The sequence below is a fragment of the Equus quagga genome, chromosome 3 (assembly GCF_021613505.1).
Source record: "Equus quagga isolate Etosha38 chromosome 3, UCLA_HA_Equagga_1.0, whole genome shotgun sequence".
In the NCBI taxonomy this organism is placed as follows: Eukaryota; Metazoa; Chordata; class Mammalia; order Perissodactyla; family Equidae; genus Equus; species Equus quagga.
Window position 1 is genome coordinate 37,963,052 of NC_060269.1, and position 19,941 is coordinate 37,982,992.

At 36.7% G+C, this 19,941-nt stretch overlaps 2 protein-coding genes across 5 annotated transcripts in view; one reads left to right on the plus strand and one right to left on the minus strand.

Moving 5' to 3' along the window:
- LRBA (LPS responsive beige-like anchor protein) overlaps positions 1-19,941 on the minus strand; it is a 710,247-nt gene that overhangs the window by 265,491 nt on the left and 424,815 nt on the right. The gene's annotated exons all lie outside the window — the stretch shown is intronic.
- Positions 15,980-17,059, plus strand: MAB21L2 (mab-21 like 2). The gene has a single exon (XM_046655940.1). The coding sequence runs from the start codon at positions 15,980-15,982 to the stop codon at positions 17,057-17,059; it is 1,080 nt and encodes a 359-aa protein (XP_046511896.1).

Below are 19,941 nucleotides of genomic sequence, written 5' to 3' on the forward strand. Positions count from 1 at the left end.
CTTTGGAAATTTCCTAATCAGACTACCTAAGAGTTTACACTGCAACCATTTCTTAAAACTTGCATAAAATGATGATAATGACAAGTGTTACTTGGTTCTCCATGAATTTAAAAAACAAAACTAAAAAACTTGAGGCAGACATCTCTTTATCTCTCTGCATTATCTGATCATGTCACAACATTTCAGAGTAGTATAGCAAGGTTTTAGTCTCCTCTTCTGAAAATTAATGGGAAAGAAAAGGGTTTTGGAGTATCTTGAGAAGGCAAGGATAAGTAGGTGTGCAATGAATATCATTTAAGTTGTAAGAAAGCAGAACTTAAGGAACCATCATAGACAATTGCAGAAAGGGCAAAAAGAGCATGGCATTGACAGGATACCAATAAAAATTTGATGGTTTTAAAATAAACGTCACTATCTTTGCAAGTCATGCTTTGACACTTCCTAGTTTTAGAATAAACCAAGTTATTTAATGTCTTTGTGCCTTGGTTTCTATATAGATAGGGATAACAATAGGATGCTGAGAGGACTAAGACAAAGTGCTTAGTCTAGTACCTGGCACAGAATAAGAGCTCAATGTTATTCTTGTGCAAATCTCATTTCAATTGAGTTTTAAAAGACTTTTTAGAACATTACCTCTAGAAATCTCACATTGAAAATTTGACCTTGGTGACAGGAAGAAATCTGTTGGAAAGAGAGGGCACCAAAATTATCAATCTACAGGTATTTACTGAGAAGGTACTATGTATCTAGTCATGTAATGTTACCAAATAAATAAGATGATACTTGCCTTTCAATAACTTTTCACACTAGTAAATTAAGAAAGGCATAGGAATACATGCAAAATGACACAGGGGAGACAACAAAAACAAAAATATACATTAAATTGTTTGAGATTGCTAACTGGAATATCAGTTCAAAGAGAGCTCTATGTGGAACATTTTATGACAGACATGAGGAAGCTAGCCTGTAAAGACAAAAACTTAAGATTGAGGGTCAGTGAAAAACAAAGTTGATTAGGTCGAGTTTTAAGGATTTTAAAGAATAATGACATAATGATAGCCTGTTTTATTCTATTCTTTTAAATCAAAACCTGTCAAGAAAACTAGAATAAAGGCACATATTTGATGGAATCATTAAATTACAGAATCACTAAAAAGTTCTTCCTTCCTTTGTTCCTGCCTTTCCACAAATATTCATTGAATATGTAGTGTGTAAGGGGTTACGAATAAGACATCCTTAAGATAAGGACTATACCTAGGTTGATGAGAAAACCTTAGTGTAGATAATCTCAGAAGAAAACTAACCAAGCTTATTTTACAAACACTACTTTGTTTTCTTTTAAGTCAGTGGATTGTTTTCTCATTACAACTTAAAGATTTTACAATTTCAAGAGTGCATCAAATCGACACATTTATCATCTTAGATATATATTCATACCAAAAGCATGCATTCTTAAACTCCATCCTGAAAGCTCTAGTCACTTAACATACACCAAATACAGGAGTTTAGGGACTTGAACATAACTAGAGTCCAGGGACCTGAAAAATTATTCTAGAACTACACCCTCAGTTTTAAAATACCCTGGCAGTTTTGTCAGTTGCCTAAAACCAATAATAACAAAAAATTACTCCTGGTTGGAAAAAGGGAAATAGAGGATAATTTAGAAATAGATTTGGGTCAGAAGAATAAACTAACCTCCAAAAGGCAATCCAAAAATTGTAAGAACATGTAATTTTGGGCAAGTTACTCAACCTTCCCACATCTCAGTTTCTTCATCTGTAAAATGGTGATAATATACAGGACCTACCTTAAAGGGCTGTTGTGAGGATTTATGAGTTAATTTAGGTAAAGCATTTACAAGAGTTCTTACACACAGTAAACACCTCATACATCCCATTATTATTGTAAAAAGCACCCCTCCAATGCCTGGTTAGTGAAGAATATATCCTGACAAAAGTAAACAAAAGCTCTAAAAAAGAAAGAGTGTTCAAAAGTAGCACAAGAGAAGGACAAATAGGAAATCACACAATTGTGTTAGAGTAGTGACCTACTCTAGTGTGTTTCAGAGTGTGTTTCACTCAAAGTGTGTTTCAGAAAGGAGAGGTAAACCAGAGGTCACAATAAATATGTGCTTAATTTTAAATACATATATGAAAAGAGAAAAAGAATTATATTCTACATTTAACAAAATTTAGTTAACTTCCAATCACTTTACATTACCCTAACAAAAGTTATATTAATTATGAAGAATATACTTCTTGTGATAAAGAATTTTGAACCCCACCAATGGTTAGTTCAGCTTGTATAAGTCACAAGTGATTGGACACAGTCCCTGTGGGCATGCCATTTCATCCAGACTGGACGGTTCATTAGTCATAATTACTATAACTGTACAGCAGAGACTGCAGTTTTATCTCATCATACATCTTTGATCAAGCTGCTTCAATTTCTGCTTCATCAGCGTATGAAGTTACATTATTGGAGTTTTTTATTTTCAATCAGTGATTAACATAGATTATGCTTTTTATCAAAACATGTATTTGGGTCTTCACATTTAATGGTGAGGGCCCAGATCTGACCACCATTTGACCTCTGATATTTCAGAATCACCTAAACATCATGAATCATCAACTGAAATCCAGAATGTTACAGAGAAAATTAAACAAAGAAAACAACTAACCTGTGTTAAAAGCATAAGATGATTGCACTTATCTAAATTGAGACTAACCATATTTGCTGCAGCTTCTCATTAAACATTAAATCGCACACCAGAACACATCATACATATTTATTGTTTTGCACTGTCACTTTTAAAAGACTCATACCACAATTAGTGTTTCTCTCAAACTATAAGCTACATAAAGAAATTTCCCATGAAGCTTGAAGACAAAGTAATGTAGAAGATTGTACAAGAAGGTTAAAGAACAGATGGATAATAGATTTCACTGAATACTAAAGCATAACACACTTACTTGAGAAGGAAAATGTTGCCAAAACATGGTTCAAACGCAAAATACTGAATGAAACTGATGTGTCAGGAATTTTTTTCTTCCAAGTCTATTGGAGAACAATAGGGGACTAAAAGGTCTGTCTCACTATTTTTGTGTCTCACTATTATCATGTGCAAAGTGCCCCCACTGTAGGCTGCAGGAACAATCATAATCGACAGTTACATGCAGGCACTGAGGCTGCAAAAATCCCAGAGTAATTAGTGTTGTCTGAATGCAATGACATCTGTGTTCTCGTGGTTCTCAAGACATGTCAGGCCAATAAGATGTATATGGAAAAATATGACAAGCATAGCAAATGCCCTTCTGAAAGGTCTTACACTTTGGGGAAAAGCTGAAGAAATAACACACATCACCTTCTTATTGTAAGCAATATACTTAAGATTAAAAGATCTGCAAAGATCTTTTGAGTCATTCATTCATTCAGGATACAGCAATGCAGTATGAAAAATATCTGCTTCAAGTCTGTCTCTTTTTAAAACTTTAACACAAGTGATTGCATGCAGTGGCAACGTATGTGCCCATTCCTGTAAGTAACAAACTAGGAAGCACATCTTATTCATGCTGCTTAATTTCTTTACTTTTTAATTTTAAAATAATATCTCTTAGTACTGGACATAAAATAGTGTAAAATGTGTTTTTAAATGCCTTAGAATTATGTTTGCATTTTTCTAACAATAAAGTTTGCCAAATTGATTGCATTAAAAGGCCTTTGTTTTAGGACATCTAACGCTTTTGCTGAGTGGTGCCTATTGCTGAGCCCTCTCTCTCTAGGCTGTAGCAGTATGTTGGAGCATGCACTTGCTCCAAGAAAGACATTAGTCATCATTAACAGAAGCACTGACACCAAATCTAAGTGCCTCTCCACAATGACCAAGTGGCAATCATCTTTCTCTTACACTGTCACTGCTGATTAGGATTTTCTTTCATGAAAATTTAATTTGCCCCTCTTTCTTCGGCTTTTTTTTATTACTGAAAAAACACTGTATTCAGGGAAGAGTGCAAATACAGTAAAAGAAGCTGTACCTATAGTACAGCTAACAATATAAAGATGATCAGATTCCCTGCTACATATTTTACTTAATCCAACAAAATGAGACAGATTAAGTGAATGATTAATAAACAGGGTAAAAAACAAAGATTTTAAAAGGAATTTTGCTTTAAGAATCTGTAAGCCTCAAAAGGTGACTAATTCAAGAGATGTGAATAAAATTTCTTTAAATATTAACTGCATAATGCCAAAACTTTAAAGCCAAGACTACAATATTTCAGTAGTAGCCATCTTTTACTATATTTCAAATTTGTATTCTTTAGTTCTTAAAAAAGAAGACAGGGCTATGCACACAGACATGCCACTACAAACTTAATATTTAAGCATCCATTAACACACATCCTCAGTGTGCATTAACCTGCTGGCTAGTTAAAAAAAAAAAAGGAAGGAATTTTCAGTTGCATTGGACAAATGAAAATGATTCATGCGGTCATGCAAGGTACTCCGCAGCTAGATGATACTACAGACTTGAACTCTGGTTCTGTACAATATCACAGTGTTAAACAAGATATCATAGCGATAAGTTATTTAAGGAAGTTTTAAAAAACATTTACTTTTCTGTTTTATTTCAATTTGTTTAAAGTTTTCAAAAAATGTAAGCATGTGATAGTTTGCAAGGATCCTGGTACAACCCAAACTCCCACTTCTGGTTATAAATATTATCTTCTCTTTATATTACTTACATTTTGTAACAAAATAGAGACTGATTTAAATTTTAAATATCTCTAAATTATTTTATACCCCTTTTAGAACATGTGTACTTTTAGTCAAAATCTGTTACACTTTTGTGTTTATATGAACATAAATTGTATCTCCCTTTAAATGTAAACATCCATATGAAATGCTTTTAAAACAAAAATCAGCCTCATTTCTTTTTTAAATTCAGAAGTAACCATAATTCATCAAATTTTAATCATTAAATGTTCTATTTCTGACTATTTTATTGTGAAAAGTAATATAAAACGAATTTGAAGGTCAAATAGAAACTGCTTAGCGGCTAATACATCACATTTATAAATGGTTCAAGTTTTTTTTCTCTTTAAAATTGGTCTGCAGTTAAAACATTTAAGAGGAGATTGGGAATTAAAAAGGATTTTGAGGCAATTTCTAACTGCTGAACTTTTATAACAGGGATATCATGATTCAATAAGGATCTAGTCTAAAATAAAATCAAAACTATACCATAATAACCTAACTTAATTATCCTTGCAGAGTGGCTTTACAAATGATTGGCTCATTTCATAATTTCTTAACTAAGTAAATATATTTCTTAAATTCTCAAAAGTTTAAAAGTAAACTCCGATTTTCAAAACTGCATACACAAACACAAATCAAAACTTCAAAAACTTACAACAATATAATTATTGACTCTATTGCTAGAACCAGTATATATTCAAGTAGAGAAGTTTAGCTCTATAACTTCCACCCCTCAACCTAAACCTCCAAGTCACTTGTCAGTTAAAGGTTGGGCGATTTATTGACCGCCTCTGGATGCATACTGTCAGTGCTGAAGGAAATATGAGAGAGGGTTGTTGCTACTATTCTGGAGCTCATTGATAATGACATACCTGCCTCTGTCACCCATTACCCATACTACAAACTACTTAGACCTAACTGAAAAATCAATAGCCTACTTGCACTGGTTCCTGTGGCTGCCTCCTTTGATTGTCAGCTCCTGTCTAGGGTCAGCACTTACATGAAAGGGGCTGTGACTGCCTGATGCTTTCAGGACAACCTAACGATATGAAACTAGCCAACAGAACAGTAAATTCTGTCTCCCTGCCCTCCTCATCAATTAGGCTTTGACTAGGCTTGCCTGTAGAAACCTGACCTTTTAAGTTTAGGTGAATATGGACTAGCTGAACACACCATTGCCCTCAGCACTGAGCCAGGAAATCTACTGACAGGTTAAACAAAACAGAAGGTTGTAACTGTCATAATTTGCATTGCACTTTCACGCCAACAAGGGTGTTATCAGTAGGGGCAAGCCCTGGAACACACAACTCCAGCACCCTTAAGCCACACTACTCATAAATTTTCAAGTGAAGTGAGATAAAACATAAATTCACAAACAGCAATGCATTTCTCATCTCTTAAGTCTTTTAGGTTTGCACTTTGCAACCCCACAGAGTGTCCATCAACAACCTCTCGGTGGTCACCTGGCACTCCTACTGCATTAATGAAAGACTTCCAAAAAAAACAACATAGAAGTAAAAATAACTCAACTATACCAATTGAAAAGCTATTTTAGAAAGAATTTATAATACAGCAGACAGATTGATTGATCTATATCTCAAAACAAGAACAATTAGATCTCAATATGTTGTCTTTTCCTGCCTCACTTCCCTCCCTCCAAAAATATCCACAAGCTTAGACAAATAATAAGTTATCGCAGAAGAGAAAGGAGGTGTTGAAATTATTTCCTACCATCCTACTCTCTGATAGAGCATCTTTTACAGTTTGAGGGAAAACTAAGAACATCTGTAAAATAAAAGATGTTAACACTTTTATGCTTGTCAGATCTTCTGATGAAAACAAGTGAAAAGCATGAGAAAGTAGTATAAAACTTTACTTACTTTGGTGACTCATGTTTTGAAAACCATTTCCCTGCTTGGATCTATCTTTTAACACTACATGAATACAGTAATATTATAGTTGCTTAAAGCAATGTCATTTCTCTAAGGAGAAGACTAACCATTTTTTCATTGTTGTTTAATCATGAACCTAAACTTTATTTGGCTTCAAGAACTGATATTTACAGAATATGTAATCTTGATGAAAATGTCAGAAACATTGAAAGTCCATTCACTATTTTAAGAAAAAAAAAGATACCTGCTAACCTTGTGTACACCTTTAAACACATACTGTTTTTCTATACATACAGGAATACACAGCCTGTTTCATTTTCATATTTTTATTATCAAGTCCTATCAAGCAATAATTAGCATACTCTTAGAATTTATTCCAACAGGTTGCTTGTTGTCCCTCACAAGTGTCTCCTATCCACAATTTGCAACTTTTTTGTCTTAAGCCTAAAATATGGAATATAACCATTTGTAAGCTTATTCTTCTCTATGATTTTTTCATGTTAAAAACATATATACCTATATTAGAGCAGCACTGTTTTACAGAAAGATTTCCGATTTGAAATCAACTAATAAAGATATAAACACCAACTTTAATCATGTTATAGTAGTAAATTACAGATTTTTATATGTAGAAGAGGTAGAAAAAACTCCTAATCCATCCCCCATTTAACAATTGAGAAAACAGCAGAGATAGTGACTTGATCAAGGTCACTCAGATAGTTTGTAACCAAGCCAGGACAAAAATTCAGGGCTTTTTCTCCGTAGACTAATGTTCTTTAGATACTATCATAGTGTCTCCCTTTATCTGATCTATGCAGGTAAGTTTCATGACAACAACAGTCTTCTATTTTTTTAAAAAATACATAGCTATGTATCATTCATTTTAGTTCATATTACAATTTATAGAAAGCATTGACTAATTTGCATAAAACATTAGAAGATTTGTAGAACATTTAACCAACAAGGTACTATAGAACAAACAACTATTAGAAATAGAAGATCTAATTAAGTATGGTTGGAACCCTTTACTTATCTAATATGATGATTAACTATGCATCTGGTAGCCTTTCAGGTCCTTTGTGTGCACCTATCTGATAGCAAAGTGAAAGGGCATGGATAATGTCTGGTCCCAGCAAGCAAATCATTTGGAAACAGTCAGAGCCATAGATCAAAGATTTTTCACTCTATCGCAGCTGATTTAAACCTACCAACTCAGATTTTGTCTACGTACAGAACCAGTCAGAAAATAAGAGAATGGCTTTTTGGGATCCAAAGATAATAAAGGAAGATAGAAAGGGAAAATTCAGAAAAGAAACAGACTGGCAGAACCTTGATACACAGAGGCCAACACAGCTGTTTTATATCCTAGCTTTATTTCAGATGGTTAAAGGAAAAGTTTCCATTCCTTAGATCATCAAATATTATTTCATTTATACTACACAGATGTCTTCAATACATAGATTAGAGCCAATGAAGGATTTTTGTTATTGTTGTTTAACCACTACGGGGAATCAAAGAAACCTCTCAGCACATCACTTTTATTCTAATTCACAATGTTTAAGAAACAGGCTAGATTTTTAACATTTCCATTAAAAATAACAAAACGTCCATTAAAAATTTCCTGTAATCTTAGCAGAAGATTGATGCCAAATTACTACTACTAATAATAATAATATAGATGGGGTGCTGTAGAACCAATATATTTTAAAATGAACTAAGATGTTTAAAAAAGGCTAGTTTCCTAAAACATAGCAAAAACCTACCCATACGATGTGTTTAACTGATAATTTTAAACATAGGTCCACAAAATGTCTCATATGACCTAAAAGAAATATAGAACATAATGCCAACTCTTATATTTTGAACTAAGTACAGCTCATACTGGCATAATCTACATCCCTAATCTCAATCATCTGTTTCATAAACGTCTGGCACTGATCACAAGGGAAAGTAGAAATGGGAATGGGGATGGCTCTCAGGTCCCAAGAAACAAATTCTACATGTCAGTAGTATTATCTTATTAAACAAAGGGTATCATACCTTCTTTAAGCCATAAAATCTGATGTCTTGAATCAAACTTAAGTGAAATCAAAAGCTTTGATTTATTTAGCATCAAGTTCAATATTGACTAATTCTTATTTTCCAGTATATCTTCTGGAAGTGATATTAAAGACCAGTAAAATTTGGTTCTCTAGGTGGAGGAGACACAAATAATAATCCACAAATTATATAATCATTTTTCAAATAGTTAAGAGTTAACTCTACTAAATGCATGCTTTCATTTGTTAAAGATTAAAGTGAGTTATGAAAGCCAAGCTATTTGACAGGCAAAATTTAATATTTATCTCATGGTATATTAATAAGTTCAAATTGTTGAAGGAAGAAAGGAAAGAAGACAGACAAGGAAGAGAATCTTATTCTAATTTTTCAGAACAAGTGTAAACTATACGTACATGGAAATGAAAGAATGTAACTGCCACAAGTCAAAAATGTGTATATTTAAAACGAGAAAAAGCTAAATGATTTCTTAGTAAGTCCAAAAGAATATACCAACATAAGTGTGAATACAGTAAGTTCAATGAAACACCTTCTGAAAAATACTTGCTGAATTAACTTGAATTGTCTTAACAATTCATATCCTAGCTCAGTAATACAACACTATTTACTTTTCCGTCAGGCTAAAAGCTGCTTATTTCCATTTTCCTGAGTGCAAGTTCTTTGCTCTATCGTTGCACATTTTGTTGACATCAAATTATGTATAGCTTAATAAAGTACTCATATATTCAGTTGTTGTTCAACTTGGGAAAAAACTAACATATCGTGCTCTCAATTTTCTCTTCTTACTAAATAAACAAGAATTAGACTTGTAGAAGTCTAATAGGCGTAAACATCATTAATCAAATATATCATCCAAAGTAATCCAAAAAAACTTAAAAGGCCACAAAAAATATTCAAAAGTACAAAGAAAAATTTACTTTTCTGTATAGTTTGATAGGCTTACTACGCAAAGTTAAAGCTGTTGCTTTCACCTGATAGAACATTATCTTAAATTCAAACTGTTCAAATGAGAACAATACCCTTGGGTTACCAATCAAGGAGATGACAAGATTTTTTGTTTTATTTTTAAAAGCTATTTTGTGAGAGAAAAAAAAACAATAACAACTTGTTTTAGAAGCATGACTGATCACTTAAAATTAATAGGCCCTAGAATGAACTGTTCAAAGAAAACATTCAATCACTGATTATTCTCTAGATTGAGTCCAGAATAATAATCATCAATAGCTTAGAAACAATCTCTGAGACTTCAGAGTTTTGGAAAATTAGAACATTTGACAAAGAATGTGGTTTTATGTTAACTTTTAATACAGTGTGGATAGTATTATCCTGACAATCGTTGTTAAAGCTTCTTACAGATATTTTAATATAATTACTTCAATAAAATTTCATCAACAAATACACTAACAAATTGTGTTTGGGTCATTTACTTTTCTTTCTGTTTTTACTGGAATAGTTTTTAAATTCAGAGAATTTAGTATTTATTTCCCCATTTATATTTTGATGCTTCCAAAATTTTCCTTTTAAAAAAAATCAAGCATTTTTATAAAAGTGTTGAATCATTAAGTGCATAAGAACCAAAAATTTAGCAACCACATAGATATTTCAAAGGTAGATTGTAGAAGATAAAAATATATATAGGTAAACATGTGGTCCTTTGTTTTCCAAAAAGCATAAATCTTTCAGAGAGTTGATTTTTTTTGTCAATAATCTGATTATTTTTTGAATACTTCTAAAATGTTTTCCTGGAAAACAAAATCATATAATCTAAAATCTGTACACTCTTTAGTAAAGATTATTGAAATACTGTATGCTATTTCTACAGCTAATAAAATAATGGATATCTTTTAAGTCTCAGTGATATGATAAAGTAAAAATGCCCTGAAGTTTTAACTCAGTAAACACATTTCTAAGTACAGATCAGCAAAAAAGAAAACAGTTTAAGGATTCTGTATTCTCTGGAAATGTAAACAGGATTATAACTGTCAGATGTACAGAAGCACTGACTTTAGCCATTAGTTTGGTTTTGCTTCTGAGAAACACAACATGAACTACTGAATCATTTCTTTTCAAATCCATACATTTCCTGCAGCAGTTCAAGCTTTATCAGCATTGCAGGAATGTATGAAAATGACAGGCAAAGAGCATTAGTTTTCTTTTTTCTCTCATATTGTTTTCCTATAAATGGAAGACAGGGTTCTTTCTCAAAGCAGTTAAACTGAGGCTGTGTAAGTCAATTGCTAAAGAAAAATATGACTGTATTTTCTCTATAAGAAAGTACCACAACTGGATCACTTCTTTTCAGGAAAAATTGTGAGAAAAATCAAGTACTGTATTATTATCTTAGAATAAAATAAGATTAGCATTCTAGCTTAATTGCCCATTATTCTTCAATTAGATGCATATTCAGTTTTTTAAGCATTTTGTCAACTCTATCACCTTATTTTAGCACCATTCATAGAGTACCCAGTTCTGTTTCTAATTTTAAATATAAAAAGTCCCTCAAATTAAAATATACCAATTTTCTTTTGAAAATATATTTGCATAAATCGTTAAATTTTTTATTTCCAAGTTTCTGTACTCACAAGTGTTTCCTTTCAAGAGGAAATTCAATTAATAATTAAAAGTTTATTTAACCATGATCAAGTAAAAATAGGATGCAATGTGTAATCTGGCTACTATTCTGAAATTTAAACATTCACGTTTTTCAAAAACTAGTACTGTAATTGCTATAATGACTCAATTTTTTGTAAGGAAATGGAAAATTTTCAGAGTAAAGTCTAAACGTACATATTGTAGTTTATAATAACTAAAAACACGCCCACCTCAGTATTATCATCTACATTCTCATAAAATGTTCCTAACGTAATGACGGTGAAGGTAGAGCCTAGGGAAGTCTGAAGGTTATGGACTACCGGAAATCCAAAACAAAAAATTCAAGTCACATCCTGAATGTCCTCCTTCTCTTTTTAGGAACGTCTGCAGCCAGCCCAACATCATAGGTTAGGGTAGAAGCATGCTGATGTTGGCACTGCCTAAACCAAACAAACAAGATGTTTAACAGTCAAATAAAATGTCCTGCAGCCTCCCTAATGAATTTGTCAAGGACCATCAGATTTCGCTCCCCCTCTTTTGCCTCATTAACTCAAGTATGATGAGACGGATTATAACAAGAGAATACAGATCAATCGGTCTGAAGACTTGAAGTGGCTTTTAGCCTCTAGAGTTTCTTTCTCTCACTCAGTCTCCTTTAATAGAATACGGTATCTCCTGCAGAAGGGGCTGCCACTTCGTTTTAATACACCATCAAGGAGCTGCTGATGGACTTCTATACTAACATACATAAAAGCAAAGGTGACAGGGGCTCTTCAATTACAGCCTCCTCGGATACCGTTTCCCCCTTCAATTATTCAACCAGAGGAAGAGCGGATCCGCAAACACACAGCTGAAGCAGCTCTTAGAACAGAGGCAGCTAGAGAGTGAGGTGGGGTGGGGGAGGGGGGAGGAAAGGAACTAGCAAGAGGGAGCATTATTTGCTGGAAGTGTTTAAGTTTATTGCTCGAATGATGTTTCTAATTAGTACCACGGCAATAAATTAAAGTCGCCTTTGTTTAACTGATTTATTATTTACTAGAGCATCTACCTTAGACAGGGTAAATTGGTAATGAATTGTTTTTAAATCAAAACATTTGTAACGTTTTATCATCCTTCAGCCTCTGTATGTAAAAGTGGAGAAACACGGGGACAAAGGTGCGACGAAACTTAGTCGTGCTTGACAGAGCCGGGAGGAGAGGAGGAGCGGGGTGACAGTCGAGCGGTGGCGCGAATATCCGCGTGGCCGGGGCTGCCCCACCCGAGAAGGGAGAGCGCGGGCGGAGCGCGCTGGGAGCCTACCCGCGACTCTTGGCCGGCGGCGTGGCACTGGAGCACTGAGATGGACAACTGCCCTCATCCCAGGGACTTTTCGTAAACACTCACTCCCAGAAGTGTCTCGGGCTGGGCCTGTCCACGCGAGAGGCCTCAGCCGCTCGCGGACCAGAGACGACCAAGAAGCGGCCACCGCCAGGGTCGGGGAGGGAAAGCTGCGCACCCTCTAGCCCCGCCACAAGTCTCCGCCCACTAACTGCTCTCGGGAGAAGCTGCTATGGATCCTCTCCCGGCTAGTCACACAACTCCCTGCAGCAAAGTGCCCCTCCTGCCCAGTAATATTTCCCAGAGCGCCGGTGTGACCTCGCGGGCAATTGCCAGGTTACCGACAGAGTCTGGGCTTCCCAAACGCGCGAACCCCGAAAGGGCCGTGGCTTCTCTGCATCCATCTGCAACCAAGCGTTCCGAGACGCAAGCTGCATTCCCCAAGAAGGCTGGAGCCCGGCAGACGCCCCAAGTCTCTGCTACTCCGGAGAAGTTGAGGAAAGCTCTGCGTCCCCAAGTTTCGCGCACGCTTACTTCTAACTGTTCTTCCCAACTCCTGGACAGTGAAGACAGATCCTAGGCAATAAATCCAACCCGATTTAAAAAAAAAAAAAAAAAGGCCAAATAGTTCTTTAGAAAAGGACTTATGGCAACGAGAGTGAAGGGCTAGCACGGTACCAGTGGTCCGCACCAGACACGTAAGAAAGAACCAAGAGGTCCAAGTGTCTAACATCACGTACATAGAGAGAAATAAACTTTCCCTATGTAACTGAATTCAGGTTCACCTGGTCCAGCTTTTAGAGAGCAAGTGAAGCCCTCCCAAGGGATTTTGCACAAACCCAATACCGGGTTTTGCAAAACAAAGTCTTTGCTCAAACAGCTTCGTAGAGGTTTATTCTTATAGCATTCTCAGAGAACATTACGTCCAAAATCTAACTAAAAATAATCCCATCTAACTGATTTGTCTTAAAAAGACTCAGAATCCAGACACCTGAGGTTCACACATAAACCGTCAATACTAAGCAAATCAGAAACACTGTTACAGCTTTTTTCATCCAAAAGTAGGACAGATTACAATAGGTATAGCTCGAAAGGGTAATACATATAATAAAAGCACATGCATGCGTTTCATTGAAATGCAAGGGGAGGAGTGAAGCCATCTGTGTAATCAATAACAGGATAGTTATAGATTTTTGCAGCAGTTAAGTCTTTTAAAAGCAAGAGTCAATTATGAAAATAAAATCATTTTACAAGTGAAACTCTGTACTGCCTGAGAATATATTCAAAATTAGATTTAAAACAGTAACATTTTAAGAAAACTTTAACTCAGGTTCACATTTACCTCCCTTCATTTTTGTTTAAAAATGTTAGTGGCTTACTTTAATTTAAAGGTATATCCAACAAAATTCTACCATATATAAAATTTGCACCATTTCTCACAACTTTAACATATTTTCTCTCTAATAACTAGTCAGTTCTTGTAATAAAGTAATAGTATTAAATATATCTGAATCTTAATTATGAAGTAATTATCAAAGTGCTTGCACTATTTTTGCCCTGCCCTGTTTTTCAACAGCATATGGAAATTACTGAAAAGAGATTTATGGTCATAAACCCTCACCCCATATCCACTCCACCCCCCACACCCACCCCCACTGATAGACAAGTACAGCAATTGCTCTGGCTCTTGGCAACAATGGGAGGGGAGGGGAAGAGAAGGGAGGAAGACTTTGCCAGAGGAGAAAACCTAGAAAAATTTAGGTCCTTTCCCAAATTCTCCTTCCTCCTCCCATTTGCCTTCAAGTAAAAAAAAGTAATTTTGTTGCAGTCTGCACCTTCTTCACAATGTTGATAGGAAAAAAAAAAAGTGAACCTTTCTGAACCACTGCTACTCTCCCTCGCGTTATTCCAGCCATCTCCAGAAGTCCCTTCTATATAGACTCTCTTTTTCTTCCTTGCAACTGATAAGAGAGGAGGATAAAGAAGAGGGGGCTGTAAAAATGTGTGTGAGCATTTGACTTCTACTATCTCCTCCTATTCTCTTACTTCTCTTTTTACCCCCTTTCTTTATCAAGTGCAGCGGTGGCTGCTACTGTCTGCCAAGCATGCCTGTCTTCTCTCTCGGATTGGCTAAAGCACTGACAGCTCGGATGGCGATTGTAGGAACTGAAGCTCCACCCCCCTCATGATGGCACTGGACCATTCATAAACTAAATAACTCCAGGAAACAGCAAGGCAGAGAAAGAGAGAGAGAGAGAAACAGATTAAGAGAGAGAGAGAAAGTGGAAGAGGAAGGAGAAAGAGAAAGAGAGGAAGGGAGGGAGACAGAGGGGAGAGAGGGGAAGGGAGGGAGAGAGAGATTAGGAGGGGAGAGAGAAAGAGAGAAACGTCGGAGGGGGGGAGGGAGAGACGACTCAGAAAGTGGAATCTGCACAAGCAACCTAAAGGGGGAGGAGAAGAAAAACCCTTGAATCGTTACAACTAAACCCCAGATGCAACGCAAGCAACGACTTCGTCACACTAAAATAGATTTTGTGAGGGCTAAAATTATAAATTACGAAGCAGAAATGAATATCAAACAACTTCCAGCGGTTTGCACCTAGAGAAAGACAAGAAGAACCCACTGCAAACAAACAAACCCAGTCCAAACAACGCCTCCAGTAGGAAAAGAGGAAAACCGCTACAACAGACCCCCTGAGAAGAAACCAGACCAACACGCTGAGAGTGCGGGGCGTCTGCAAACCTCTGAGTGTGCGAGAGTGCGGTGGACTGAGTTGCACTTCGCTGCTCTCTGGACATTAATTACATCCTTCACCTTCCATTTGGGGGAGGGTGAGGAGAAAGGCACTCACCTACGCTGAGTGAAGAAGTCCTACCAGCGTGGGAGAGAAGTTTAAGAATGAAACACTGAATGTTTCGCTTTTATTTTTAAATTTGCTTTGGCACTTGACCTAATTTCCAGATTTCTGGTCAATCTCGGCTGCAGACATCTAAGCCTGACCTCCTGGTAACCTGAATTTTTCTCTCTCACCCTCTTTTTCCCCTTCCCCTTCATCTCTCCCACACATCTTTATTTTACATATCAAGAGAAAGCAAAAAAGTCCCAGCAGGTATTTTTCTTTTTCAAAGATCACCTTTTTTCTTATTTTCTGCAGAAGAAAAAAAGGTTTCGAAAGCGGGGAAAGGAAGAGCCAGCAGGCTGTAGCATCAGCCGGTCAGCCCAGGTGGAAAATAAGAGTGAAAGTGGGGCTTAGGGGGAGCGCACGGCCTCGTTCGCAAGCCGCAGGGCCACCACCAGCGCGTGAGCCTTGGATCCCTCAACGTATTGCGAGACGCCGGTGTATAGCCCGGACCTTTGCCCCAACATGATCGCCGCTCAGGCCAAGCTGGTTTACCAGCTCAATAAATACTACACTGAGCGCTGCCAAGCGCGCAAGGCAGCCATCGCCAAGACCATCCGAGAGGTCTGTAAGGTGGTCTCGGACGTGCTAAAGGAAGTGGAGGTGCAGGAGCCCCGCTTCATCAGCTCCTTGAGCGAGATCGATGCCCGCTACGAGGGGCTGGAGGTCATCTCGCCCACGGAATTTGAGGTGGTGCTCTACCTAAACCAGATGGGCGTCTTCAACTTCGTGGACGACGGCTCACTGCCCGGCTGCGCGGTGCTCAAACTGAGCGATGGGCGGAAACGGAGCATGTCTCTCTGGGTCGAGTTCATCACAGCGTCCGGCTACCTCTCAGCACGCAAGATCCGCTCACGTTTCCAGACGCTGGTGGCTCAGGCGGTGGACAAGTGCAGCTATCGGGATGTGGTCAAGATGATCGCGGATACCAGCGAGGTCAAGTTGCGCATCAGGGAGCGCTACGTGGTGCAGATCACTCCGGCGTTCAAGTGCACGGGTATCTGGCCTCGCAGTGCGGCACAGTGGCCTATGCCCCACATCCCCTGGCCAGGCCCCAATAGGGTGGCGGAGGTCAAGGCTGAAGGGTTCAACTTGCTCTCGAAGGAGTGCTACTCACTGACCGGCAAGCAGAGCTCTGCGGAGAGCGACGCCTGGGTGCTACAGTTCGGGGAGGCTGAGAACCGCCTGCTGATGGGCGGCTGCCGAAACAAGTGCCTCTCTGTGCTGAAGACGCTGCGGGACCGCCACCTGGAGCTGCCAGGCCAGCCGCTCAATAACTACCACATGAAGACGCTGCTGCTGTACGAGTGCGAGAAACACCCGCGGGAAACGGACTGGGATGAGGCGTGCCTCGGCGATCGGCTCAACGGCATCCTGCTGCAGCTCATCTCCTGCCTTCAGTGCCGCCGCTGCCCTCACTACTTTCTGCCCAACCTCGACCTTTTTCAGGGCAAGCCCCATTCGGCCCTGGAGAGCGCTGCCAAGCAGACCTGGAGGTTGGCCAGGGAAATTCTCACCAATCCCAAAAGCCTGGACAAACTATAGGGTGCTGGGGACTGCTTGAAAAGCAACACAAACGGGGAATGCTCTCATAAACACAACACATACAACTCAGCGACAAACAGTGGAAACTCGGGACAAAACTTTTATACAAGCCACTTGAAAGAAACAGGAATCAGGCAGAAGACCTTCATTAATAAACACGCAAACAAAAAGAGGGCAAACCACCCAACCAACCAAAATCATATTCTTGCACAAAAGTGATCGTTTTCTTCCAAACAATGTGAATTTAAAAGGTCACACAAAAGAAGCAATCGGGCTTTGCCACCACAGAATGAAACCCAAGGTACATTTTCAAATCAATGTATAGTAGTTTCTCCCTTTTCCTTCTTTCCCCCTCTCCTTTCTCCCTTTCCTTCTCTCTTCCTCTCTCTCTTTCACTTTGGATTGCCTGAATGTTGTCACCAAGTGAAAAAAAGTATTTAATTATATGTAAAATTTCTCTTTTAAAAAAAGTTTTGCTGATGTTAAATGTATCTCAGTGCCAATGTCAGACTGTGTTCCTCCCTTTCCTGCACTTCTACCCTCACCCTAAGCAGTCTTGTTGAAAACAGTAATAAAAACATTACTTTACATTGTAATTGCCTGTTTTGTGGATTGTTCTTAAATGAAGGCAGTGAGATCACCAATTTATAATTTACAATGTAAAGATGTGAACTTGAGGAACTAAATAGAAGAAGCTTCCATTTGAATTCTAATTTGCAAAATTTACAAATTCAGCACATTTTGTAGATTTAACCATACAAGTTCCCACAAAAAAACCCTTAGAAAAGAGAAAATACTAATTTTACCCAATTACACATTTGTTCTGTAAATTTTAAGATTAAAAGTAAGATCTTAATTCACACTTGAAAAAAGGATAGATTTTGTTTGGAAGAACAAAGTGTGACCGTAATTTTTAAATTAGAAAAAAATCATTTCACATTTAAAAATTAAGAGATTTGCTATCTTATGCCATAATTTTAACAAAGTCCACTCTGAGTCTGAATTACAAAGGAAATATTTATGGACCTTTTCTGAATAGTTACCACAATCAGTTCATATTTTTCCTTCAATTATTTGTCCTCTTCAAGCTTTAAGTAACAAAAACTTAACAAATCAACCACACGAAAAGAGAATAAAATGGTTACAGCAATATTCCTTTTCTCGAGCAAATGGTGATATGAACAATCTATATTTACAAATTACTTCAATTTTTCAAATGGCTTTGCTATAAATGCCATAACTGTGAACACTTTTTATCAAATATTCTGAAACTGCTTATGGGCAACTAAAGCAAAAAAGGTTTTGATACTAGTTTTATGACCAAAGAATAATTAATGTTTCAATAATTTACATATAGGAAAAGTATGTTCCTCTTCTTTTTCCTTTTCTAAGGGTAACAACCCAATGTACTGGTTTCAATGTTTTACCTTTAACAAAGGTTTCTTTTTAATACAAGGAACTAACTGATTAGAAAATAGAATAATTAGTAAAACTGAAAGTATCCCAAAGGAACTGGTTTGTCTTCTTTAGGTTGGAGGTAACTATATACACTATTAGATATGCTAATGATGAGGCACAGGTACAGAATACATGTCAGATGAAACCCTTTAATATTTAAAACTTATTATTTGAATTAGCCCAGTTTTTAATGTATTGATAAAATCTACAAATGAGAGATATACAGAAAAATGTTCTAAAAAGCAATTTTAAAGATCAGAGGAAGAAGTTTGAGTAGGGGAGGGAGTGTAGGGAGGGATGAGCAGCGGCAGGATAGCAGAGATGGATGAAAAACAAGGAAGCTACTCAGGGCTCTGACGCCTAGTTCACTTGATTAAACAGGCTCAAGTTTTAAGATTTCCTGGCAAAAATTCTCTAGTAAAAAAAGTTCTGTGTTAGAAATACCAACTTTGATCTTCTCAGTTCTGAAATCATCTCCAATCTTTCAACCTATATCACATCTTTCTCTCGTCTCTCGTCCTGTAGATGTAGAACAAACTCACTCTAATACTAAGTGGTTAAAACCAATATAATAATTTTTTTAAATAATACAAAATTAATTTATTCTCTGAGGAAAACGTTCTGATTTTTAAGAACATTTTCCAAGCAAGTTGTAGGTGCTTACATTTACAAAGAATGCTTTAAAGGGCACAGTGTTTGCTTTAAAAGATAAAAAAGACCTTTTTTTCTACTAACAAAAGTATTTACAGCATTAGACACATATCTCTTTCCAATTATCCCAAGAAAAAAGTTTTTAACTCTTGACAAAAAGAAACAAAAATTCCCCAAATTCAGTATTTTTTCCCTCCTTATTTAATTTAATGCAGGTATCACCAACAAAAAAAGAAAAACACTGCAGCAACACAAGTGTCCTCAATTACAAAATGCCTTTAAGCACCAGTGTCTATACAAAATCAAAAATTCTTCCAATAATTGGCTGAAAAAATTTTAAGAATATAAATCAGTAGAACTTTTGATTTCTGTAGTATTAGGCTGGCTGCAGAGGTACGAGATAATTTCTGTGATTAGGCTAAAAGATCCTGTATTGCACAAGCAACAGGGGGAAAAAATTAATTTAATAACACTGCACAGAATAAGACCAGAGAGAAATAAAAGTCATAACTTCCCCCAAAAGGAATACATAATTTCAAAGAGCCTAATCGCAAAGATTGGCAGAGGTCTAATATTGAAAACAATTCATTGGACACCTTTAAATTAAATCATGTTTTAGATTTTAAGCCATGTATGTCCAAAAGTATAACAGAATATTCTAAATTAAATTCCAGCCTCTCAGATTCACAAACTACCATAAATTAGGGAGTTCAAGTTATTTTGGTTACCTTCCTCTCCCAAAAAAACTAAAATACATTTTCAGCCATTTCAGA